This window comes from Canis lupus, chromosome 8 (genome assembly GCF_048164855.1).
Source record: "Canis lupus baileyi chromosome 8, mCanLup2.hap1, whole genome shotgun sequence".
In the NCBI taxonomy this organism is placed as follows: Eukaryota; Metazoa; Chordata; class Mammalia; order Carnivora; family Canidae; genus Canis; species Canis lupus.
Window position 1 is genome coordinate 74684187 of NC_132845.1, and position 27800 is coordinate 74711986.

The 27800-nt window shown below is 42.4% G+C and overlaps 1 protein-coding gene across 12 annotated transcripts in view; it reads left to right on the forward strand.

The window, feature by feature from the left end:
• AUTS2 (activator of transcription and developmental regulator AUTS2) overlaps window positions 1-27800 on the forward strand; it is a 1131932-nt gene that overhangs the window by 792233 nt on the left and 311899 nt on the right. For all 12 annotated transcript variants that reach the window (XM_072837546.1, XM_072837550.1, XM_072837545.1 and 9 more), the window contains one exon: window positions 16011-16040. In XM_072837546.1, coding sequence (XP_072693647.1) covers window positions 16011-16040 — 30 coding nt within the window. The remainder of the gene's footprint in view (window positions 1-16010; window positions 16041-27800) is intronic.

Genomic DNA, 27800 nt, shown 5'->3' on the forward strand with positions numbered 1-27800 from the left:
ATTTTGTGCTAGAAAAACTGTTCTGTTTTTTTAGAAAGCTATATTTTAAGAAATATTTAGGAGGACTTGTGAGACTCAATTCCCCTTTCACTTTGGATAAATAGGGGACTTCAGGAGACACCCAATAAAGAGGCATTACAAAGGCAAGAGAGCCCTCTTCTTGCTCAATCCCTTTTCCTTTCTTACATCTGAACCTTAAAGGTGGCTTCTTATATCGTTTTTTGGTAAAATAAAATAAGCGGAGACCTCTAGAAAATATCATTGGTTTCCTTCTCCCCACTCTTTCTGCCATTATAACCACCAACACCACCACCACCACCACCCCCCAGAATAGATTCTATAAAGAGGAAATAACTACTCCAAAATGTTTGCATTCTGAAAGGGGACAGGCATTTTCAACACAAAGAAATGTTTGTTTTCCTTGCATTTTAACTCTTAATTTTTGACACAGTGGGGAACTCCAGCATGGCTGCCATTTAATACGTAACCATGCCACAGTGCTCTGATTGCCTCTGTCACAGGGGTGTTGTGATGGAAGGCCAGGAGACAAAGCAAATGAGGCCAAAGACAGTGCCTGCTGCTGAGGTGCTGGTCCATTTCTCTGTACTTGAACGTTTCTTTTCTCTGGCCTCACGAGGAGTCACTTAGGGAGACTGAAGCTGGAATCCGTACAACCCCTTTTCAGTCCCCTTGATTTTAATCAGAAATACACAATTATTCTTTTCCTCCAAATAGAGAAACTCAATCCGCATTTTAAATTCAATTATTGTAATTGCAGCATTCAGAAAAATAGCACATTCATTTTCTAATAAGAGATTGTGGGTACCAAATTACTGCATATAGTATGTCAAAACAGGGAACTTGAGACTGGCAAACCAGTGGGTGTTTTTATCTTGGCGATTTGTATTTTCTTGCAGACAATTTATAGTAATCCTACTCTTCCTTGTTTGTGATTTATAAGATAGGCTTTCAAGCCATCCTAAAATAAAGACTGTTGTTAGGTACAATTTAATTTACAATGCCAGTTATGAATGATGGATTCTAAGAGGGACAAAAGTGAGGTGCCTAAGAGGAAGGGGGAAAAAAAACCAAATCAGTTTCTGGATCATATGGAATGGCAGCCCACCATGTCTTTGGATCTTCTCAAACCACCCTCTGACATTTGTAAATCACTTTGTCTCAAGCCATATTTCTATTCCTTTAGCTACACTTTTTACTCTCTTAAATTTTAAAAACAAAACAAAAAGTCAGATGGATGGGAAGTTGCTAACGTGGCCATTGTGTTTCTGCAATATGAGAACACTGTGTTCCCTTTTCCTCTTCAGTTCCAGTTGCTTCATTTGACTTGAAGTGAGTCAAATGTAAGGGGAAATACTTTAGGATTTTGAGTCTCCTGATTTTCTTAAAAAAATAACCTTAAAATTAGATTTCTTCAAATGTATGGGGTTATCTTCTTTTAGCTTGAAATTATGTCTGTGTCTTTCTCATACAAACATTCAGACACCCACACTTTCAAATACCTTAGTATTCATCCCATCAACCACTGTCTATTTCTGGATCTCCTCAATTAAACAATTTCCATGACATCGTCTCTCAGATATTTTGCTAATATGATTTATGGATTCATTCTTTCACATGTATTTATTGAGCCCCTTTCAGATGTCAGATTTAGGAAGAGCAGATATAAGCAGCTTCTGACCACAGTGTTGAAGATGCAGAGAAATCAGAGAAAGCTTTCCTATCTATGGAAGAGAGAACAGGCATTTCCAAGTGGGGTAGAAGTAGTTTGTTAGACTATTGAGTGTGCCTACTAAGTGCCAGGCATTTTAATCCCTGTGTTTGCAATTACCATTCTTAATACTCTAGGAAGTTTTCTCTTCCCAAGGTTATTCTCTTGGTTGGTTTTGTTAGGTAAGTCCTTAAGTCAGCCTTGCATATGTATAAATTCCAGGCAAAGGGCTCTCCAGATAGTTTTGAACCCTGATTGGTCAGAATCCCTGGACAGATTCCAAAGTTGCTGGCTTCCTACTTATACCAATAAAATCACCTGACATTTTTTATATCCATTCTATCTATCTAATTATTTATTTTGCCAATTTGAATTTGAGTGAACCTCTTGCTAATGTCAAAGCCTACAAGTTGTTACTGTACTCTGCATAACCAACAAGTCTAACTCCAGCTCCTCATTTGACATTAGTCCCTATACACAGGTTACTGCCTATTATTTAACTGAAGAATAGATCCACATTATATCCACCCAAAAAATGTGCATCAGGAACTTAACGGAACACTTAGAAAACTGAATTCTAAAGTGTCTTGCCTTGTTGGTAGAGCCATACTTCATCTTAGTGCACTTCCCTTTGTTGTGTTTCACAGACACCTTGTTTTGCACATACTGAATTGAAGGTCTGTGGCTTCCATGAATTAAACAGTTCTGTTTTTCCAACACCATTTGCTCAATTCATTTCTCGGTCGTATTTTGGTAATTCTCACAGTATTTCAAACTTTTTCACTTTTATTATATTTGTAATGGTGATCTGTAGTCAGTGATGTTTGATGTCACTATTGCCATTGTTTTGGGGTGGCCTGAACTGTGCTTCTATCAGACAGCAAACTTAACAGATAAAGGTTGTGTGTGCTCTGACTGCTCTGCTGACTGGCCAGTCCCCCATCTCTCTCCCTCTTCTTGAGTCTCCCTATTCTCTGAGACACAGTGATTTTGAAATTAGACCAATTACTAACCCTACAATAACCTCTGAGTGTTTAAGGAAGAGTCACAAGTCTCTCCCTTAAATCAAAAGCTACAAATGATTGAGCTTAGTGAAGAAAGCTTGTCTAAAGCCAAGACAGGCTAAAAGCTAGGCCTCTTGCACCAAACAGTTGGTCAAGCTATAAATGCAAAGGAAAAGCTCTTGAAGGAAATTAAAAGTGCTATTCTAACGAACACATGAATGATAAAGTAAAGCAGCTTTATTGCTGATATAAGGAAAGTCTACATGGTCTGGGTAGAAGCTCAAACCAGCTACAACATTCCCTTAGGCCAAAACCCAATCTAGAGCCAGGCCTTACTTCTCTTTAATTCTGTGACTGTTGGGAGAGGTGAGGAAGCTACAGGAGCAAAGTTTAAAGCTAGTAGGGATTGATTTGTGAGGTTTAAGGAAAGGAAGCCATCTCCATAACATAAAAGTGCAAGGTGAAGGAACCAATGCTGATGGAGAAGCTGCAGCCAGTTCTCCAGAAGATCCAGCTAAGATCCTTAATGAAGGGGGCTACACCAAACAATAGACCTTCAGTGTAGATGAAACAGGCTTCCATTGGAAGAAGATGCCATCAGGACTTGCTTAGCTAGAGAGAAGTTAGTGCCTGGCTTCAGAGCTTCAAAGGACAGGGGCTTGTTAGGGGCTCGTATAGCTAGTGCCTTTAGGTTGAAGCCAATTTTCAGGTACCACTATAGAAATCTTAGGGCCCTTAAAAATTATGCTAAATCTACTCTGCCTGTGCTCTATAAATGAAACAACAAAGTGTAGATGATGGCACATTTGTTTACAAATGGTTTACTGAATATTTTAAGCCCACTATTGAGACCTATTGCTCAAAAAATAAGATTCCTTTCAAAATATTACTGCTCGTTGAGAGTATACCTGGTCACCCAAGAGCTCTGATGGAGACGTAGAATGAGAGTAATGTTATTTTCATACCTGCTAACACAACAGCCATTCTACAGCCTGTGGATCAAGGAGTCATTTCGACTCTCAAGTCATGTTATTTAAGAAACATTTCATAAGGCTGTAGGTGCCAAAGGTAGTGATTTCTCTGATGGATCTAGGCACCGTAAATTGAAAACTGTCTCGAAAGGATTCACCATACTCAGTGGCATTAAATAATCCATGATTTATAGGAAGTCAAAATACCAACACTAATGGGAGTTTGGAAGAAGTTGATTCCAGCCCTCATGGATAACTTTGAGGGGTTCGAGACTTCAGGGGAGCCAGTCACTGCAGAAGTAGTGGAAGCAGCAAGAGAACTCGAATTAGAAGTGGAGCCTGAAGGTGAGATTGCATGGCTGCAACCTCGTGATCAAACTTTACTAAAAGAGGGGTTGCTTCCTATGCATTGAGCAAAGAAAAATGATTTTTAAGATGGGATCTATTCCTGGTGAAGATGTTATGAAGACTGTTGAAATGACAACAAAGGATTCAGAAAATGACATAAATGTAGTTGATAAAGCAGCAAATGAGTTTGAGAAGGTTGACTCCAATTTTAAAAGAAGTTCTCCTGTGGATGAATTGCCATCTGACAGTATCACATGCTCCAGAGAAATTGTTCATGATAGGAAAAGTCAATCAATGTGGTGAACTTCATTGTCGCCTTATTTCAAGAAGCGGCCGCAGCCACCCCAGCCTTTAGCAGCCACCGCCCTGACCAGGCAGCAACAGCAACCCTGAGGTAAGACCCTCCACCAGCAAAAAGATTACATCTCACTATAAGCTCAGATGATGGTTAGCACTTTTTCACAATAAAGTATTTATTAACCTAAGGTATGTATATTGGTGTGTGGTCTTTTGTTTTTTGTTTGTTTTTTGTGGGTTTTTTTTAGACATAGTGCTATTGCACACTTCATCGACTATAGTGTAGTGTAAACATAACTTTTATATGCACTGGGAAACCAAAAATTTCATTCGACTCACTTTATTTCGATATTCATTTTATTGCAGTGGTCTGGAAGCAAGTCTGCAGTATCTCCCAAGGCATGCGTGTATTTTATCAGTGAAATGAAACCATTTGTTATTCTACTTTGAGAGGGAATGATAGTTTCTGTTTTTGCTTGCTTATTTGGGTTGTTGTTTCTCTTTCTGCCTAGTATAGTAGCGAGTCTTCAGACACCTCCCAAGCAGGAATTCTTGCAGAATATGATTTCCCATCTGCCAATAAAATTATAAAGAAATTAAACCCAACATTTAAATAACGATCATTACCTCATTTCTGTGTGTGATACAGCATTTCTTTCATCAAAGAGTTGGAAAAAAAGTAAAACTCTTAGTTATTTCTTTCTGGCGGCTTTCAAATGCTTGAACTCATTTAATTCTAACAAAAATTCCATGGAGTATATATCATTCCCAGTTACAGGCTGGAAAAAAAGGAAGGTAGGCTCCAAGATGTTAAGTATCTTTGCCAAGATTGCATGGCTGCTGAGTTAAGAGGGACCAGAATTTGAACCTAGGTCAGCCTCAGATTTAATGAGCACTTTCCTGAGCCAGGTACTCCACTGGGTTCTCCTCTTAAGGGAGAGCTGTCTGGGGTAGAGTAGAAATGTGACTGCCTGGCTGCATTCACTGCCACTTATGGTCATTCATTGCAACCTCTTTTTGGTTTCAGCCTGCCTCTGCCCATGCCAAGCAATTAATCAGAAAGATGTTTTTCAAGTAGTCTCTTTGTATAGTGCACGAGAGAGTGAGCAGAGCTGTATTGTGCTTGCTGGGAACGTGAGCTTTGGAGGATGGAGCTGGGTTCAAGTACCACCTGTGCCACTGGAAGCCTTAACTTCTCATCTTGGAAACAGGTTATAACACTTCTCTCCCAGGGCTGTGGTCAGAACATTCTTTTTTCATGACTGGTGGCTGTAGGCTGGCTATTTTAGGGGAAACAAAATGCTCAGAGAGAGTTCCTATGCAGATTCTCTGCCCTAAAAGAGCCATGCTGCAGAATACACTTCAGGAACCAGACTTTTCCAAAATAGAGGGCTCCCAGCTGCTCTGCTACCATGGACCCTCCTCCCACTCCTGTCGCCTGAGGTGGACTGGTCCCATTGGGAAGGAACTGAGTCATGTAGGTGCCACTTAGCATGGAAGACAGGAGCTGCATTCCATGCCTCACAACCTCAGGGGCTAGAAGAAAGAATGGTTTGCAGCAGCTTCATTACCTGGGGAAAAAGAACTCACAGTTACAGGCACTTTAAGAAAGATGCTTTTACTCTGAGTGTTGGAGAAAATAGAACAATTACCTATTGAAGGCAAAGTGGATGAAAAAATATCTCTGTTCATACTACCCTGATCGTTTAATCTATTCAGATTCATTGTGGGTTCCAGAAGGTGGTTCAGGCCAGACTTTCTCTTCCTTTCCCAGGCTAGGACATTTGGTGGTTGCCGAGAGTCCCAAATACAGACAAATTCCCTACTCCAAGAGGAGATTCCTCTGGGGTCTTGCGCTTATGCTTGCCCACAGCATCAGATAAGTAGGAGGGAGGGAGGGGGAATATCCATAAATCATCACATCGGTTATGAACATCTTTTAGGGTCCTTAAGACTACCTTAGGCCCTGTGATGATTCTGGGGACAACTAGAGTGCTCTGTCGAGGAGCTCACCATCTATCAGGGGAACAAGACTTAAATACGTGAAATCAGTGAAGAATTGTATTCTGTAGAAACCACAGCCAGGTAGGTTTCCAGCACCTGGCACACATACTCCTAAAAAAACAAACAAAAAAAGATACTCAGTCTTTGTTGAGGAATGAATGAATTCGTGATTTCTGACATCTGCTGAGTGCCTCCTCTGTATCAGGCATGGTTCTATACCTTTTTAGTGATTGATTGATTGATTGATTCATTCATTCATTATATATACTTTATTATTGTATATTTATGAACTCAAATGTTCTCAGCAACCCTGGGAGGTAGTACTGGCAGTGGCCCCTTTTGATAGAAAATGAAACTGAGGCACAGGGCCTTACTTGCCTAAGGCCCTACAGGTCATAAGAAGTAGAACCAAGATTTGAATCCTGGCAAACTGACTCCACAGTTACCTGTGAAAGAGAAAAAGATAGGCTTTGCAAGAGCTTGTTGCCATTTTGGTTCCAATGAAGAGCTACCAGGCTTTGTTATCTGCTCATCTGGCTTTGGCTTCCTCAAGACTTTAAGCTTCTTCCCCTTTTCTAGAACCTGGACCAGCTTGGACCAACCCTGTGTGATTCCAGCCCGCCTGGGAACTGGCCCCGCCCGGTCTCTCATTTGTAGTTTCTCTTACAGAGCACATTTCTAAATGAGGACGGTTGCTCTGCTTTAAGGACATACGAATGGCTTGCCCTCACCTGTCAAGCATGATCCTTGTATTTTACCAGGCCCATTATGAACGCAATCTTTCTGTCGAAAATTTGCATACCTCCTTTCTTGAAAAGTAATGACAGCAATTTCTTTCCCTCCGCTCACTTTCTGAGTGTCTCATTTAACGGCACCTGTGAAACCGACAGGCGCAGAGATGAGAAGTGAAAGAGAGCAGTTGATTAAATCATCATCAAGCCGGGCCTCAGAAAGTCAATTCTGCTTGCCGTCTGCAATGATATCCTTTTATCTTAAAGTAATGAGCTATGGCACTTTTGCATCGGGTAATGCGATAAGTTCTATTAGCATGTTCCATTTGCCTCACAAGCAAGGGCAAGTCATTTTAGCTAGCTCATATCACTGCAATCAAAGCAATTGGCTTCCCAGGCAGAGAAGAAAGGGAAAAGGCTCAGGGTGATTTCTATGGATCACAACACAGCGGAAAAAATAGACTCTTGTATTATTTTAACCCATAACATGCTTTTCCTTTTTACTCATCAGCAAATTTGGGTTTTATTAGTTCACACAGGACTCTGAAAAGAACCAGGGCTTAGTTGAAGCGAATCCAGGGGGCTCAGGTCCCACCCAAAGGAACAAGCAGCTGTGATCTGGAAAGGGAAGATTGCAACATTACAGGGAGCCACAAATATAATGCTACCACAGAACATAGCTGAGAAGGTCTCCCTGGTAATGATACTGTGGTCTTAAAATAAACTCTTGCTTCACACCGTCTTCAAAGTCATTTGTAATAGGTCCCCAGGCAGGTACGGATTAATGCTATTGATGACTTAGAATCAGTAAATCAATGACAAAGACGCAAAGGATCTGTTGCTTAAGCTTAAAAGAGATCGTTTACAAATCACCCGGCCCTAGCCTGTCAGTTTTACCTTTGGACAAGAAACTCATTTTTCTCATTTTGGCAACCACTGAGGCTTGTGGCTCTAGGTTTTAAGTAAATTTCATCTTTGGGGTTTATGTATGTTTATACTTGGCAAAGTGTGACTTCCTTTCTTCTAAGGGGGGAAAAAACGCTGAACTCAAAAGATTTGTGAAATATCCACTTCTTCCACTTCCAAAAGCCCTACAATATTTTAATGAGCTAAGTGGAAATTTACAGCATACAGATTGTTTTATGAAATGTACTTGGGTTTGAAAGTGACAAAAAGGAAAAAAATGTTGAAATTTAATTTGTGACCTTTAGAGCTTCGGATTTTGGTCAACTTGATTTCTGGAAATATATTTGTACTTTTAATGAGTGGTTAGAATAAACCTAGCACATAGTAGATGCTTTAAGATTATTTGTTGAATGAAAACGTGTGATTGTCTGAGAGACCCTGGAGCGGAGAATAAGAACTGTTCTGTTAGCCCCCTCAGATGACGTTGGCTATTTGAGCCCTGGCCAATTCAAGCTGAGAACTTGCAAAAATGCCAGGTTCTGAGAGCTCCCCATAGGAATAATAGGTCACCAGTACAGAATTCCAGAAGCTTCTGAAGATTTGTTCTCCTCTTGCCTCCTGAACAGCTAAAGCTTGGTAGAACTTACCTTATTTTCTAATGCACTTATTTTGTGGCTGTCAGAAGCTTTATTCTCATCTTTTAACCTACTGTTTGGCAAACAAATCTTTCGATTATGCTTTCACTTTTTTAGAGCTATTTTATTTGATCAAGCATAGTTAACTGTTGGGATGGAAGGGAAGAGGGCCAGTGGTATCATTTTACAATCAGTAAGAGTACCTCAAACCATTTTCAGGATTAAAATACTCTTTTTATTTCAAGGTTCTCAGTAGCTTTGAATTTCACGTACAGCCCAAAGTCGATAGGAGAGCAGTGTAAACAGTGTGAAACAAGGGCTTTGTGGGGTGATAGCAGACAGACAACATCAGAGTTGCCATATGCAGCACAAAATGGCTACATGTTTTTGCATGTACAAGGAATTGGGCAGAGGGGAAGATGGTGGTGGACATGTTTCTAGTCACTGTGCTGCTCCCTTACTTCTTTAAATAAGAAAATAAGTGTCATGTTTTCTCTAGGTGGCTTCTTCTGAAATTGCTTTTAGGTGAGGATGTCTTTACAGTCGTAGATAAACCGCCTGCCCCAAAGGGAAATCGATTTGTTTTGTCACTGGCAAAGTTAAATTGTACTTGATGTTAGATGCTGTAGTTTACAAGTTGAGGTTCTCCCTCATTTTCCTCTTATTTCCTTTAGGCAAAAGGAAGAATAAAATAACTTTGTTCAGTGATGGTGTTCAGCCCTGACATCTTTGGTGGCAATGATAAATGGATTTGAGATACAAAATAACTGTTCCAGCAAGGTCCATTGAGCAGAATAGAGAGCAATGCCCTCCTCAATGTCATTGTATGTGATATATTCAATGATTGCCACTTTCTGCTTAAGAATGCATTCCATCACGAGGTACCTAGAATTCCATCTTGTTCCTTCATTCCGAATGAAGCAGAGAGGTATCGCAGACCTTGACTTATTTCGATTTGGATCAGAGTCTTAAGACAGATACTGAGATTCCCAAATGTAAATGAGAAATGTTTGCTTTTGAGGAATATGCAAAAATCATCATCATGTCTTGTCTGGGCCTTTTAATGGAAGACATTTCCCTCTACACCCCAACTCTAGGCTCTGCTAATGACTGTAACCCTGCCCTGTGTGTTCAAACACCCTCCACTGTTGGGTAGAGTACAATTGAGTTACTCATTGGTTCTCACACCTTCTTTCTTTGAAATCACTTGTTTTTTCAAAATCCTAGTTTTGTTATATTACCTGGACTCAGCCACAGTTTGAAGAATTCTAAAGACAAATGAGATGGATTTATCAATATGACTGAGCACCTTCCATGCCCCAGGGCACTGCCCTTACCTACCCAGAGCTCACTGTCTAGTAGGGATGTCTCTTGTGGCAAACAGTGAAAATGTAGTTTTGTAAGGGGTGGAGACAGAAACAATTAGTTCTAAGAAGAGTACTGTAATTCTAAGAATTCCTAGTTCTAAGAAGAGTATTGGATGATTCCCAGAGGGAACTATGTTTGTGAGAATAGAATTCCAGGCAGAGGGAATTGATAAGTGCAAAGATAGTAGGTCCTAGGCGTAACCAAGTGTGCCTGAGTGTGGTGAGAGCAAGGGGTGTGTTAAGAATAGTGCTACTCAAAGTGTGGATACAGAAAGAGGTCACGCCATGAGCTCTCACTTAACTATCTACTGCAAGATTGGCATGGCAGCTGAGAGTAAACATTTGGAAACTTTTATAGCAATTCAATGGGTAATGTTATACCTCTTAAATCTAATAATAACACATTTTTTATATGTCCTAGCTTTTCTTTTTCATTTTCCCAGCAATTTATTATATGTTATATTTAACAGAAGTATAAGTCTATGATGTATTGGAAATTAAAAAAAATAAAACTAAAACAAATGGTCCTGGGATGCCTGGGTGGCTCAGAGGTTGAACATCTGCCTTCCGCTCAGGGAGTGATTCCAGGCTCCGGGATCGAGTCCCACATTGGGCTCCTTGCAGGGAGCCTGCTTTTACTTCGGTCTATGTCTCTGCCCCTCTCTCTCTCTCTCTCTCTCTCTCTCTCTCTCTCTCTCCTTCTCATTGTGTGTCTTTCATGAATAAATAAATAAAATCTTAAAAAACAACAACAAATGGCCCTTCTCCACAGAAAGCTTGAGAGGCACACTGTACTGGGGGGAAGTGGTTGGACTCGGGAGGTGAGGAAGCAACCTAAAGGGTTTTCATTGCCGTAGAAAGTGTCATAATGATCAAATGGAAAATGAGGACATCTGCCCTGGTCAAGAAGGACTTGGATTAGAAAAGGAAGAGACCATAGGCCCTGGAAAGCAGTCATTAGCCTTTTGTAATGATAAAATGAAAGGCTGAACTAAAGCAGTGGCCAAAGTGGTGGAGATGGTGAGAATTTAGAAAGCAGAGTCAGTAATGTGGGTAAGAGAGGAAGTTGGGTCTGCCCAAGAATAGAGTCAAGGGTGATAAGAGTCTCGACTGAGACTGAAGCGTAATGGCATTACCAGGGGCACGGTGGGGGAGGGGCAGAGCTGAGCGGAGCAAAAGATGGTGAGTCTGGTTTTAGATGGATGCTTGAGTCTGATGGGTCTGCAGGGTTTCGGGAAGGGGGCATAACAGACAAAAACATACATTGATAACAGCTAACATTTATCATCCACAGTGATTGTCTGAGTTGTTTACATGTGCTAACCTGTTTTGTTCTCACCATCCTTTGAGAGCAATGCTATGATTACCCACATTTTATAGATAAGTAAACTGAGATGCAGAGGATTAAAACAGTTCTCCCAAAGTCACATAAGCTGGAAGATGGTGGGCACAGAGATGTTTTAGTCTCAACATATAAATGGTACATGGAACCAAGGGAATCTTTAGGGGCTCTCCTGGAAATCACAGAGAAGCCATAGGGCTACAGATTCAACTCTGGGGAGCCGGGGACGTTAAGGGATATGCAGAGAAGGAAGGGCCATGAGAAGATACTAGGGAAGAGCAGTGTATCGGTGAGTGTGTACAAGGGGAACATTCCATGATGTCAGTCCAAACAATCCAAATAACAGAACGGGGGGATTTTCTTACCAGATTATTTACAATCCATACGGTGGATCACAGTGTAGCCTTTTTTAAAAAAAAGTGATATGACAGGGCAAATTTCACTCATTGAACAAAATATTTGACACCTTATGTGAAAACAAAGCAGGCTACAATATAGTAGGAATTTATTTTCATTTCTTAAAATATATGTGGGAAGGATGGAGGAAAGACCGGAAAGAATTAGATAGGTCTATTTGCTGTTTACCTATGGGTGGCAGGTTCATAGATGATTTTTTAAAAATATCTTCAATGAATATGCATTAATTTTTAAAAGGAGAATATATTGGGTGGGTGCTTGGATGGGTTGAAGCATTTAAAGGGTGGGAATTAGGTGCAAAATGAAGAAGTTGATCCCAAAGGCTCACTTCTGATTTGCGAAACCAGAGGATACAGAAGGTGAAAGTGAAGTTCAGCGGGGATGGGTTCCAGTGGCCGGCAGCGCTGTGCTCAGCCACTAGCCCCTTCCTAAGTCCTGCCTTTGAGAATTTCACATTCCTGTTTCCCTCTTTTGTCTGTGGTTGGTCTGGGTCACTTTGAAGTCAGTTGGAAGACTCTGCGACCCAGAATTCTTCCCTGTCTGGGGTGCAAGGCCTACTTGTTCTTCATTTCTTGCTTTTAAAATGGAGGAAAACATTTTCAGTTTTTCACAAAGAGCTTTGAAATCTAGTCATGGAGAGTACTCTTTCACCTCAAGCTGGTCGTTAGCGTGCAACCTGTTTGCTAATAAACCGATGAGGGACCCTGATGTCAAAATGCTTAAAATGGTCAAATCATCTGGGACTCTGCATTCAACATGCCTTTCCCGCTTCTCAGCCTCATGCAGAACATATGCCTGAACCAGGAGGTGGCTCGACGTGAACTCCTGTAAATTGGAGTGGGTATCTAGGGATTGGGGAGCAGACACTTCTTTTTTTAACCTTTCAAGAGCAAGAATCATTTGGCCTAAAATCTGCAATGTATTGAACTTAGGGTGTGAAAGCCATACAGTGTATTAAATGTGAATTTGAGACCTGAATTCTCCCCACACTGACTCTATAAAACAGCCTCTCTTTTTCATAAAGCCGGCCCATAAACTGCTGCCAGTGAAGCAGAAAGACTCCTTAGGACTGTGGCTCGCTTTCCGTCTGGAGTTGTCAACAAACCCCCTTTATGAGTGGAATAGACCTCTTGTATGTGTCGAGCTTCTGGCTTTTTACAGAGTGTGTTAGGAGCCAGGCTAGGCAAACGTTAGGCGCTGTTTGCTGAGTGCATTTATTGCCTTTGCATAATTTATGAGCTGGAGGGGTTGACCATCATTCGTCTCTGCCAGGGGCTGGCACTTGAGGCTCCGGAGAGCAGAGCTGTAAATTGGATGGTGTGCTCCTGCTGAGCTCACGGCAAAGTCCTCGGGTCAGTATGGGAATTTAATACCAGAAATGGAACTGTTTTCTCAGCGCACCATGTGGGCCCCAGTGCAGCAGAGACTGTTTTGGCAGACTCTGCAACTGGCCTTGTCGAGGAGCTGTCACTCACCCGGCATGTTGTGTGGGGAGCCTGAGCATTTTTAATCGGCTTGGCATCCGTGCTGCTTCCATAATGGATACCAGTAGGTCTCAGTTCTCCACCATATGTTTAACTCTGGAGACAAGGTGCTTCTGGGTATATCAGTAATTACTTGATGCAGAATTAAGTGGACCTTGAAATTAGAACTGGACTGTTGGAAAGCAGAAAGCTTAACACTTTGATAGAAATAACCATTCCCAGGGACATACTGCTGTTAGGATTGGTCATGGGGGTGGGGGGCATGGACAATGGTGGCTCTTTCCCAACCTCCCTACTCCTTTGACACCCCCCCTCCCCCGTACACCAGTCCTTGGGGACATGGGTAAGGGCTGTGCCATAGCCTTCAGCTGTCATTGATTACCTCGGAAGGTGGGCTGTGATATCTGGGGAGATGAGCCTGCCTGGCAAAATATGCTTCTTTCTTCCATGTGCCACCTGAATCATGCTTTGTCACTCTTGAAAATGTGCCCAGAACTTAAAAACCTCAAGGAAGCCCTAATTCAAGGCAATGGAAAAATCACAATCAGGAGAAGACAACCTCATCTGTCTGTTGTTCTAGGCCTCCAAAGTCTTTATCTCACCTCTTTTGATTTATTACAATAGAGAAATCACTCATCAGGCAAAAGTAAGTTCAGACCTTCTGAGTTTGGAAGCCTGGTTGCAAACAATGTAGTCGTACTTGGTTAAAGCACTGTCTTTAAAACTCTGATAGCCTATGGAATTGAGAAGCCAGCACGGACAGTAGAAAATGTTAGAACCTTCTAGTCTATTAGTTTTTAATGTGAGTTCCTAAAACTTAGAGTGCAGAGAGGGTAAGCTAGAAAGAGGAAGTAGTGCCCCAGTTGTATCTTATAATAGCAAGATGTCCATTTGGATGAAATTTTTGTTACTCTCATTAAAAGAACTCTAACAATGGTTTAAATCATAGGGTAATTTACTGTTATCTGAACAAAAATGTCCAGAGGCAGGCTGCTCTTAGGTTGGTTCAAGTGTCTCCATTGTACCACCACCATCTTGTTCTTGAACAGAGACCTTTGGCCTCATTTTTGCAAGGTGGCTGCCACAGATCTGGACATCACATCCTTGAACAATCATGTTCAAAGGCAAGAGGCAAGTGCTTCCTGCTGCTGCTCCTCTTCTTCTTCTTCTTCTTCTTCTTCTTCTTCTTCTTCTTCTTCTTCTTCCTTCTTCTTCCTTCTTCTTCCTTCTTCTTTCTTCTTTTTTAGAAGAGAAAAAATTTTCAGAGCCCTCAGCAGGTATTTCTTCAAGTCTCAGCCAAGAATGTGTTTTATGGCCACCCTTAGCTGCAAGGGAAGTTGGAAAAGAGAGACTACCTGGCTTTTTCAAATCTCAAAATGTCAGGAGAAGGTATAGATTAGGGAGAAGGGGTTTGTGAATAACTGTGGGTATCTAGCCAGTACTAGCTGTTGTATAAGCAAATTTATTTTCTGTTTCTGCCCATAGCTACACCAATGCACATGTCCAGGTGGCCACACTAAAAACCTTGGCATCATCCTAGACTCATCTCTCTTCCTTCTTTCTCATATCCATGTGTTACCATGTCCTATTGCTTCTACCTCCAGAATTGCTGTGCCATCTGTTCCTCCCTTTCTTAAGCCATGCATCATGCTGGTTTAGACAGTGTTGTAATGGTTGCCAAACTGGTCACCCATGACCTGTGTCTTCTCCCATAGTGCATGGTCTGTCCTCTACCCCACAGGAAGAGTCATCAAATGGACTATGGCTCTTATCCCACCACACCTCTGCTCAGTGCTTGTGTTCTAGTTTTCTCTATTGCTGACTTGAAAGCTACTCTAGAGCCAGTCCTATGTCTTGGTTGAATATCCGTCTAGCTTGGCAGTACTTATCAAGGGCTGTTGAATGAATGAACGAATTTATTTATCTGCTATGCATTCACTCTGACAAAACACATCACCCCTCCTTTTTTTTTACAATCAAATGAATAACAAACAATCTTGGTTTAAAAAAGAAAATGTGCTTTCCCCCCCCCCACTAAACATCTAAAGAGGAAGCCAGAACTTTGAGTTAATTCATTCGCTAGTTATCCCAAACTTAGCTCACCAGTTGGAATTTGGGATCTGTTAGTTATGATCTGAGCCTGCTGCTTTAAAACAAATTTCTTTGCCCATACTGTTAATTTACTTCCTTGACTTATTCTTGTCCTTAGAGTGGAATATTACCTCTTTTCTCTGGGCCTCTAAGCCTTAGAAAAGGCAGCCATCACAATGTTCTGCTTCCTTCAGAGTCCAAATGAGAGAACTCAGCATCCAGAGGTTTACCTCTTTTTCTGTGTAAAAGCACCGGGAGAGATACAACCATTCACATTAACTGTAGGTAGAAGGTCTCCATTAAGATATTGATTTGCTCTGAATCCCACTGAATGATCCTGATTCACCTTAATCCTGCTGCTAGATTGGCTGCTCAGTGGGCATCCCCTCTCCCGTGCAGTAGGGTGCTCACCATTGTGATGGAGCATCTTGCCAGACCTTGTCCATAGACCACAAGAAGAACCACAGAGCACAGGCATCACATAAAGTCAACAAAGCAACTTCTCAGCATTTTGCTTCTGATTTGGTTTATGAGCATTTGAGCTGAAGAAATTCTTTACAGCTCAAGCAACATTTCCTATTTCCTTTACTTGTCTTCCCTTTATTTTATTTTTATTTTCTGGATCAAAAACAAAAATCTACTCCACTTTTGCACTAACCCTTATTCTCTTGTTTTTCTTTTCAGTGTGACAGTGACAGTGACCAGGAAGAAAAGGTAAGACACCCCCCCAACACACACACACACACACACACACACACGATTGTGGGAACAGTTGAGCACCGTGGTTCTCCCACACAGTTAAAGGGTGGTGGAATGCCAGCTTCATATTGCTCATACCTTTTCTGTTCTGCAAAGACCAGTTGTATTTACACAGTGACATTTCCTATGATAAGAAATAATGTGTTTACTTTGTGAGGTCCACTTTTTTTTAATCATATCCATTAATACTGGGTATATGTAACATCAGGTTTTCACTTTATAGATTTTAAAAGAGGAAACTATTTTAATAACCATCTGATGTTTCTTTTTTAATCCTTGGATGGGATATTAAACTTGCCAGTCTGTATTTAAAATGTCATTTTTCCATTTCTTTTACTGACCTCCATGCTTCTTCTTGCTTTTCTGTACATACTGGCTTTCTTGATAGAAATATGAATGATATGCTCTAGGACTCTCATCATGGGGTGAGAGGTGGGTAGGAGAACTCAGGTGAGAGCAGCTCTCTCCTCGTCCAGGTGGATGGCCAGGTGGAAGGGCGTTTCTTCCTACAGGTACATACTGTCTTTGGGGGCTGATAACCTCCAGCCTCTGTGTATCCAGTTCAACATGGATCAAGAAAAGGAGCTCAGTTTTTGAGCTTTCAGAAGATTGGATCACAGCCTGGTAAAGTGAATGTCTGTGTCTGAAGCAATGGGATTGTTCGTCTGTTTATTTGGTCTTTCTAGCTGTCCCACCCCACCCCCACCCCCCAGCCAAATTTCTTCCTAATTTTATTCCTACTTTATGTATTTCAAAAAGAGTTAACTGAATATCACAGTTTCTATATTGCTTAGCATCCAAAGGAAGGGACCAATAGTCCCCTCCCTAGCTTCTGGTTCTGTGTTGTGTAGCTGAATTTCTTGAGCCCCATTCTGTGCTTTTCACCTCCTATTTGCTTGTGGATTTTACTCAGAATCCTGCAGTTAGTATTTGGTGGGGTCTTCCCATCAAGCCCAGAATCTTACCTCCTTCTCTGCTGCCAGCCTCCAAGAGAGATCTAAAGGCTCTTGTTCTGTACTGTCGTTAATTTGAATTCAGCATATGTAGCCTGTTATAAAATGCGAGACATCATCATTTGAGCAGGTCAAGCATATTCAGATGAAGACAAATGGTGCTTATTTGATTTCCTTAAAATCAGGAAATGAAAAAAGTGCTCTCTGGAGAAATCATGTTCTGCCTGACTTGGATGATAGACCAATGCATGTCCCCTAGATAAGAACAGGCTCTCGCCTTGAGGTTTTTATCTCTGAAGGACGGCCAGGACTGTCAGCTTGCTGACATGTGCATTATCCATGTCATTTTAAACAAAGTGACCTATGGAAGGGTACGCTGTGCTGTGACATGGTAATGGGCTGTTGGATGACAGTGAAAGTACACACTGCAAAGGGGGCTGTGGATTATTCTTTTGTTTAACTGACAAGTAGGAGCTTCCTTCCTCCAGCCCCTGGGAGTCTTAGCTCCTTGCAAGTACCTCAGGGAGCCGGCATGCAATGGGTGCCAGAGGTGCATGGACAGCAGCAGAGGTTCTGCGTTTGAGGTGTGCCCTCTGGCCCTGGAGCCTTCCCACATGGTAGTCTTCACGTCATTCTGTCGGCCATCATAGGCACTCAGGGAGGGACTGGCACTTCTGGCCATTCCAGGAGATCTCTTACAGGTGATGGTTGATCTCACTTTCCAAGCCAGTGGCACTTCTTCAAGGGGATGAACCTTCTTTGGGTTCCATGTCCAAATGGACATTCCTTATTTAAAAGGCAGTATGAATTCCACAAGTGCCCCCGGTCTCCAGCAGCGGTAGAAGGTGATGAGGTTGTCCAGGGTGGTGTTGCACATAGGTGTCTGGATCAGTGTTCTCAACCTTGAATGCACATCTGATCACCTAGGGGGGCCGTAAAAATCCTGGTGCCTGTGCCTTAACCCCGGGCCAGTTACCTCAGAACCTCAGGAGGTATCTAGCACCCCTTGTCCAGAGGATTACCTACCTCTGTAATTCCTAGAATATCCAGAACTGTCACACAGTGTTTCCCACACACTGACAGCATCCCAATGAGTCCCTCCCCAGCACCAGCATGCCCATGTCCTTGCTGCCCCATTTCCAGCTTGGAGTGTAGGAAGCACCACAGCACCTGAGCAGAGTCATACCAGGGGCAGGGAGTTAGGGCCCACCACTCAGAGATGGAGATGAGTTTAGGGCCATGGAGGAGAATAAAGAGATGTTTATAGCAACCACACCAGATGGGTGACACTGGCAAGGGGAGAGCCATCAGGAGTGTTCTGCGGACACACACCCTCCGGCCCTGGCCACCTTAGTCGCCTTTCCCGTGGAGCGTGGTGGCCCTGCAAGCCCTCTTCCTAATGGGAGCTACTCCACAGCCACACTCCCATCATCTCCCTGCCCTGCCACCCAGTATTCCTCCAGAGGGCTCCCAGCAGGAACAATCAAGACTGTAATTGCAGTCGTGCCTGCTTGGCTCTGTTACAGTTCAGACTGCCAGGCTTCCCCTCTTGGACTGAGATTGTCTGGTGTTTATCACCGACTTTAACACCATCCTCCCAGACTTCTGCTGCGCGCCAGAGCCTGGGCCCCTGTCAGCCTCCTCTGTGCCAGAGCCTCTTGCCTGGGCCCCCCTCCGAGCCCCAGAGCTAACCAGGGCTGCTTTCATCTGCTGCTTGGAGGATTCGCATTCAAATCTGAATTGCTAATGGTGAAAAAGATGCCACTCAGTGTCCAGGGATCCCTTCAGCAGCCTCACCAGGGATGCTGTTGGAGGCAAAAGTGAGACTTGTAGGGACCCACTGGGATTTCTCTCCGGAAGACCTGTCATTCTCTTACTCCACAGGGATCTGCAGAACTGGCGGTCTAAAATTAGGGTACTGTATTTCACACAGCTGAATTAAGATAAACTCTGCTTTGCTCTGATACGAAGCTGTAATTTATAAAATGATACCCTTACTAATTAATGTGGAAGTGACTGGGAAAGGGGCGAAAAAAGCAGAGCTTTCCATGCATGCAGGAGACACACTTGCGCGTGGAAAAGGCTCTGATGAGGCACTGAGTGAAGCACCTCTCAGTCCCCCTCCAGGCCACAAGGGTACGCTTCGCATAAGTGGCAAAGAACCCAGAGGACTTTTTAAAGGTAGGCGTCAGGTGGGAGGCTAGAGAAGGCTGTGAAGGTGCCACATGTTCAGTGTGGGATTGTTCTTACAGTTAGTGTAAAGAGAGGAGGAAGCCCTTTGCACCTTAGTCCTCCAAGTGAAACGATTATTCCAGTCTCCGATTCAGAATGAATTGGTATCATGAGAACAAAGAGGCAGCATCCATATGTCCACATATCCGGCCTATTTTCTCTTGTTTCTTCTCTTCCTCTACCACTAAGAAAATGTGCCTTACTTGAATTTGAAATTAATGTAGAGATTGAAAGTAATTCTCTCCATCCATCCAGTTCCTGTTTACTGTGTGGCCACAGGACAAAGCTGGTTGGAAGGCGTCGTACCCAGTGGTCAAGGACTTAGGCCTCGGAGTCGGATGGCTCCTGCTTGACTGCTTTGCTACGTTGTAGCAGTGGACAAGCCCCAGTGCTCTTACCTCCCAAATGGGATACCAACAGCTCCACCTGTAGTTCTGTAACCATGAAATGAAGACACTTGGCTCAGTTCCTGGTCCATAGTAAGTGCTCAGAAATGTTAGCTCTCGTGAGTTTTACTTGGGGTGAAGTAAGAGACTCACTTGGGAAATGAGAAAGACTATCCTCCTCTTCAGAAAGCTCAAGATCTGCCAGAAAAATTGCCAGAGGACGAGAAGGGTGTGTGCATGTGTGTTTTACTCAAGCCTGAAGGCTCAGCCTTCACCCCCTAGGGCACATCCTGTTACAAACTGAATGGAAGTACTGTGAAATTTGGAAGGATCCCCATACCATGATTTTTAAACCCCTTCTTCCAGATATCAGGCTTTCCTCTGGGCACAGCCAGGAGCCAAGAGTAAGCGTGCTGTCCTGCAAGGGTCAATTCAGTGGATTGTACAGCCCTGTTCCACATGCCAAACACTGTCAGTTCCTGGTGCCCCTCGCAGGAGAGTGGGTCCAAGTCAGTATCTATGGGGCCATCGCATGAGTATTTTTTGAAAAGCTTCCTAGATAACTTTGATATGCAATGCATTTTGAGAATCACTGCCTTATAGCAAGTATCAAGGATAAACATTTACTTTCCCCTTGTTCAATGCTCTTAAAATTTTGACAGCACAGAAAAAAGACTTGAAAACTACAGAGGTGTTATGTGTGTACGTGCACCCATTTTCTTATGTTTAGATACACAAATACACAGGAATGCAGTGCAATGCAATCTCTTTCCAGATACAAATCATACTCCTTTTCCTAACGTAGCCATGAACATGACCCTGATGGCACTTTCCTCTCTCTGGGTTTTAACACCCACAGAAGTTTACTTGGTTCCTATGGCTTGCTCCTGACCACCCAGGCCAGCCTGCTAGGACACTGCCAACCATACATGCAGTACTCTTGGTTCTCTATGTCAGCTCCTTTCCCCCCTCCCCCACATGCACACACTTTTTGGTGCATTCCAATTTTTTGATTCATGCTAAAATGTGTTGTGTTTGATCATTTTGTGCTCACTTGTGTGGGAGCGGGGCAGCTTCTAAGAAAAGCAGTGAGAAAATCAGCAGAGGTTTATGTTCTTAATTCCACACAAACCAAACACCTCATTTGGCTTCTGAAGGGTCAGAAACTGCTGAGATGTCAAACTGGAGACTGGGCATGTGGCTTGTGCTTAGAGTGGAAGAGTCCCATCCCTTGATTGTCCACGATTCACACTTGGTAAAGATTGTGCACCCTCAGGAACATTCCAGAAGCTCAGAAAGCCCCGCTGTTGCTTGTAGAACCCCAGTCCTCAGTTTTGAAACAGGACATGTTCTGATCAGGAGACAATGAGAGACACTGTTGCATTTTGCATCTAGAAAAAGGAATCTTCTCCCCTCTTCCAATTTCATAGCAGCAAAGCAAACAACCATTGCCCAAGGGAAGAACAGGGACCCATGTTCTTATCTCTTTATCCCCAGCACTTAGCAGAGTACCTGGCACAACTTAGGCAATCAGTAATATTCATTATTTTGCTAAATGGGCATTTCCTTTCCTGGATATCCATTTCCAAATGAGAGGGTAAGTGAAACAGTTCGGGAACTGATCCCCGAACCTGAAGTGCTTCATATCAACCTCAGGGTTTAAGTTCCTGGACTGCAGCAAAGAGGTACTCTTTTTTTCAGCTTTCTGGATTTCCTTTACAATTTTATTTTCTCATATGATACTTTTAAGCCATTTATAAATTTCCTAGCATATTTGTACAGTTTCTACGATTTTTGGCCAAGTTTCAAGAGCTTTCCATTTTGGGTGTCTGATTTCCATACTGCCAATCCACTTAGCCCCTCCAAGATTCTGTCCAGGTCAAAATGACATTTTATTGTTTTTTTCTAACATCGTCATATTTCCAACTGGTTCAATTCCATTGTATCCATCCAGAATTCCTATTCATACCATCCTTGGGTTAAATTTCTACTGCAGATTATTTTAAATCCTGACTCTCAGTAATTTCTTCTGTTTTTCATAGCATAGAGTTTTCATGCCAAACCAGAAATTTCTTCCCTGACAATGGATGTGTATGTAGTCTATCTATCCATTACTACCACACCATATACCTGAAAAAAAAGAAGTTATATAGATTTTTTCAATTAAATATAAATCAGTAAAAGAAATACTTGAGTTATTAGAAATTTGTCAGACATCTTTAGGTAAACTCTTGTTTCTTAGAATGAATGGTGAGAGGAAAGAACATGTTCTAGACGTTTTATTGTTCATTGTGGGTGGGTTTTGAAGGATATTCAGGAGACCTAGCTTCTTATTTCACACTAATGAGCTGTGGGGTCTTGGGCAAGTTATCTAGCATTGCTGAGCCTTGGTTTTGCCATCTGTAAGATTGGCAAGATCTGGATTCAGTGATCTAATACTGAATATCCTGATTTTCTATGTAGCTATTTACCTAGGCCCCAACAACATGGCAGACCCAGAGGGAAATTAATAACGATTGTATTTTCTTTTGGCCAGTGTAGAAAGAAGATTATATGAGAATTGTCTCCATTCTTTCTTCTCTAATTCCTAAGAGGGAATAAACATAGTAGGTAGGTTGCAGCTCATCTACATATCAGATGTAAGGAAATTTACATATGGGCCTAATGTCTGAACAAGGTTATTATCTTTTTATTGGTCCATTCATTCAGTCATTCGTAGTAGCCACTATTTTTTTTTCAAGTATCTGCCAATGAACTAACATGGACATTGTAGCTGCCTGGCCCTGTTAGGTATGTCATTGTGCCCCTGTGGATAGGGAAAAGAGAAATTAGTTTAATCTGTGTTCTTCAGTTACTCTAACTATTTAGAAAAGCTTGGGAACTAGTGAAAAGCTAGCTAGCTTACATGTTGTGTTTTAAGAACTCACTTGATTGATAATGAATTTTATTTGGCCTCTGGAAGGAATTCTTTTTGAAATTCTAGAAAATACTTGGGATTGAGTTCATGATTCTATAACTCCAGAGCAAAAGTGAGCAGCTTTCTCTTAGAATGAACCATTGACTTGGATTTTACAGCTTACCTTCAGGGAAGGTTACAAGGCCAAGGAGGAGGTAGGTGAAGGTGATGGCTTTCATCCTCATGAAATTGACCATGAACCCTGAGCTACCTAAATGGCAGGAAGGTCATAGGCAGAAGCATTTGTCCTAGTGATGCCTTTAACAACATGTTCTGTGCAAGTGGCTTTTCATTGAGTATAACCTGAGTTGGGTTACTCTCTGGTTGTCAAAAGAGTCTGTCTTCTTCTGTATTCCAGTTAGAGAGTGTTCTGTCCCTACAAGAGATGTAGGAATCTCTTTTTAGTCATGCACATGTGTATTTGTGTGTATGGGTATCTCAGTTAATCCCCCTTAGCAACTTCTGGCTGGTAATACAGTTGCAGTTCATTGTTCCCTATAATTTTGTCATTCTAGGTAAAATAAAGATAATAAAATCTCTGTATTAGGCTGTATTCATAATTAGCCAAATTTTATATGTTTAAAAGTCCCAAAATTTAGTAGATGAATATATATTACTTTTCTTCTTTTTTTTTCTTTAATCAAAACTGCAGCTGGGAAGATCAAATTGCCTCCCTAAAAATGTTGATGCTGTTCATTTTTTAGGGGCTGTAAACCAATGAGATTAGTGTCAATTATAACTAACTAAGAAGAGGAAATGCCACTTCACAATGGAGAGAACATTGTATTTTTCAAAACACTTTCACAAATGTCATTTTATATGACCTGTTTAAATATTTATTGTGGGGATCTCTATGTATATTTATACACAACACTGTTGATCATCTGCAATGTGCCAAACTCAGTGACAGATCCTTTCAAGGATCTTATCTTCTCAAGTAGGTGTCATAATTTTACAAATAAAGAAAATAGAACTGAAGATGAAGTTAAGTGATGGAGCTCAGATTTAAAATATGTCTTAAAATTCCAGGATCAGGGCTCTTTTTCCTATTACATGCTGCTTCCCTGTGCATCAGGACAAGTTGGGATGTGTCCAGAAGTACCACCTGAGAACCTTTGCTATATGTTCCTTGAGCAGTAGTTCGTGCTTAGTTTGGCCAAGTCTCTTCTAGGTCTCTTCTAACATTAGAAGAGACCTCCTTAATGCTAGAAGAGACCTAGACTGTCTTATCTATTCACTCACAACCCCACTAACTTCTAAAAATTCAAACATGGGGGTGCCTGCGTGGCTTAGTTAAGTATCTGCCTTTGGCTCAGGTCATGGTCTCAGGGTCCCAGGATTGAACCCCACATCTGGCTCTCTGCGCAATGGGGAGTCTGCTTCTCCCTCTGCCCCTCCCCCCCCTCGTTCTCTCTCTTTCTCTCTCTCTCTGTCTCAAATAAATAAAATGCGGGGTTTTTTTTGTTGGTTTTTTGTAGTTTTTTGTTTTTGTTTTTGTTTGGATTTATTTATTCATGAGAGACACACAGAGAGAGGCAGAAGAGACATAGGCAGAGAGAGAAGTAGGCTCTTCACAGGAGCCCCCATGTGGGACTCGATCCCGGATCCCGGGATCGCACAACCTGAGCCGAAGGCAGACACTCAACCCCTGATCCACCCAGGTATCCCTAAATAAAATGTCTAAAAAAATAAATAAAAATTTAAACGTGGCAGTTACTCAATAAATATTTAATAAATACAATTTGGGTTCACTGGCAACCCAGATGTACAAGCTCTTCTGAAACATGAGTTTGTAAATTTAACCTGGGAAGCAGTTGTCCAACTACAAGGGAAATCTACAAGGTGTATGGTTCGACGCTTCTAGATGAGTGGCAGAAACCACCTGTGGGCCACCCTGAGTAATCAGGGATGCAGGCTTTACCAACGAGCAGACTAAGCACGAACTACTGCCCAAGGAACTCAGCCTTCTTTAGGGCATATCTGTGTTTTCACCTTTAATATCTTATCAAACCATAGACTCCTGGCAAGTACCCCACACCTACCATGTGCTCAGCACTTACTAGGTGCCCTCTAAATATGAGCGTTCTACCTGAGGTTGCTCTGTTGATTATCGAAGTCCCAGAAAGGGGGAAGGGGACTTGTCACAGTTCCCCAGGCAGTGTGGGGAAGCAAGGGCCTGGAACAAAGGCTCATTTCTGAGCTTTTGGTCCAGAGCCTCTTGCATCTCCTATGCTCTCTCCAGGCTTTTCTTCACATGATCAGCACAGAGGAAAAGGGACCATGAGATCAACACGGCTCCTGAGCCGCACCCTGTGAGGCAGTTTCACTCTGTGTTGTCATCTGTCTTCTAAAGAACCCCTTGTCCATCCCCTGACACTGACTCCCAACTTTGCAGAGGGTCTTGGGGTTCATCAAGGCCATGGATCTCTCCTTTTCCAGCAGCAAGTGCTGTGTGGGGTGTTCTTGCCACCTGAATGGTAGTAAATATCTGAAGCAGTCATGTCCGTGTTAAAGATTATGTATTTGCCACTAAGGGGAGAATATAGTGTTTATCGGCTGGAGTGCGTGCCGGCTGAGCTGATTATGGCACAGCTCTCTGTCAGCCAATGATTTGTCCTGTCCTTTATCATCTGTGTCACTCAGCAGTGTGCTGGTGAAGGGAACGGATTGCCCCCTTCCCTTTTTTTGTACCCATTTCGTGTAGAAAATTTGTATTTACTTTGGGAGTGTAATTTGTTCCTCATGGATAATGTGACCCTGAGCGGAGCTGGATCATGGGTTAGTTGAAGTGATATTTTCCGCTAATGGTAGTCGTACATCATTGCTGTCAGCTCGGGTTAGGAGGCAAGCACATTACAGCTCCATTTTACCTCTGCAGGCATCTGGGATTATTTGCCATAACCGAGTATGACATGACCGCACTACAGAGTGCATTAAAATTTTACTGGCTTCTCAGGCAAGTTCCCTGGCTCCAGTGTGTGCTTCAGGCAGGCGTCTGATGGGGAGCCCAAGGGCCCTGACTTCCTGCACAGAGGTGCTACAGGGGGGTGGCCACAGCAGGGGCTGTTCTCTTGCTCTGAGAAAGAAGCCCAGGAAAGAATTTATGGGGAGCCAGCCTGCAGGTGTGTGTGTATGTGTGTGTGTATGTGTGTGTGAGTGTGTGTGCCTGGACATCCCAGACTGGTGGGTGACTGGCTGCCTTGTGCACTTAACAGTGCTCTCTCTCCTTGATGCTCAACCCTCAGAGGTGGATGGGGGCAGTAGCTCCTCCTCCAAGGAGAGCCAGGGTAAGCCCCAGTCCCTGCCAGGCCCTGGGCTGATTTTAGCGTTCTTGTCTGTGGTCAGATAAAGGAAGGGAAGCATGGGTCCTCTGTGGCAGAAACAATGTCCATCCTGCAGTGGGACTGAGCCTGATAGTCTCAAAAACCCACCTAGAAATGTTTGCCAAGATGTCTTACATAGGCTCCCTTACAAGCGTCACAAAAACCTGATGAAGTATGGGCATGATTATCCAGTCTTACTTACAGAGTGAGAGGTTCAAGAATGTTAAGTCACTTACCTAATGTCTTCATGGTGGCAGAGATAGGATTCCTAACCTCTTATCCAGATCTCCCTGACTGCACGTCCGGTAGTGTTCTGTGCCACACAGAGACAATTAACAAGTAGTATTTAAATAGTGTTTATATGTGCTTTACATATCTTGACTCGCTTAACCCACACTGTAATGCTAACAGGTAGGTGCTAATAATATCGCCAGTTTACAGAAGAAGAAACTGAGTTACAAAGAGCTCAGCACCCAGAGCCCTACACAGGCTGGTGGCAGAGCTGGGTTTTCTTGGCTTCTAAGGCAGCGCTCTTAGCCGCTAAGCTGGGCTCCCCCCTCATTGCCATGTTGCAATTAGCCTGAGGGCTGATAGGAAAAGGCCATGGAGAATAGAAATAAAACGTGTTAGAAATAAAAGGAAATGTTCAAAGAGTATTTTATCACTTTCAATTGTAATTCTAACATCCAACAAAATGTTGCTCAAAAAAAGATGCTCTGTGATGAGCTTTAATTAAGTAATAAGTCCCATTTGCAGGTAGAACATTACTTGCATATAAATGGTGCTTCTAAGGTGCTTGAAAGGCATTGACTTTGTTAGATTGAGTAAGCAGCCACTCTCGCAAAACGTTTCATTTTTTCATATTGCTTAGCGTCCCTTTTCTTATTCTTATTGGAAAGGCTATAATAAACATCTATTGAAACATGTTTCTTAAAAGGACAATTTAAGATTGCTTTCTAATAACACAGGTTAGGGCCTATTTTGTCAGAGTGAAATCATCACAAACTCCTTATGATGGATCCTGAGTGCCGGGCCCTTGAATGATCACACGTACCTACAACATGGACATTACCTTTTGTTCTGCTACAGAAGGACCTCTCTCCACCTCTCTAGCCTCATCATCTCTTTCTCTTCCAAGTTTGGGAAGATATCTATCCCTCCTGGACGGAATGGTCTAGCTGGCTTCCCCTTAGCTTTGTATGTTGGCAGTGTCATAAATTCAAGGATGTATTCAATAAGCCACACATGAAATGAATTATCCCTGTACCCTCAGGGCAGTGGTGTAAATGCTGCATCAGAAGAGCCCTAGATCACCACAGCTTTTCTCATTGAGAAATATGAAATTAAGGTAGTACACAAGGGATTATGCTCCCTGGCCTATTTCTCCTCTTTGGGCTCCCAAGAACACACATTGATCTTCCCCATGAGATTGCAATCTCCAGGGAACCGACCTGATTTTTTTCCTCTGGCCTTAGATCCAATTATTCAACTAGTAAAGGACAAAAACAAAAATATTGATCTGGTCATTGAAAAGTAATTATCCCTCTCAGATAGTCTATTTAGAATGCAGCAATAATTTTAAATAATGTATTCCCTGGAGACAGCATGACAACATATGTGGATCGTTTATTTGACTTAAGTAGAGTCACACTTAACACTCTCACCCCTACCTGAACTTACAGTGATGTACAGGTAGGCCCACTTTAAGAAGAGTAGACATTGAAAAAAAAATTGGCATTTACCAATAAATCAATTATAGAGCAATTATTCATTGTACAAAGGGATCCATCAACCTTTTATAGCTAGATAAAATTTGTGATCTCTACATCCTTAAATACATACTAAGAACAGAACTCCTCCAAGAG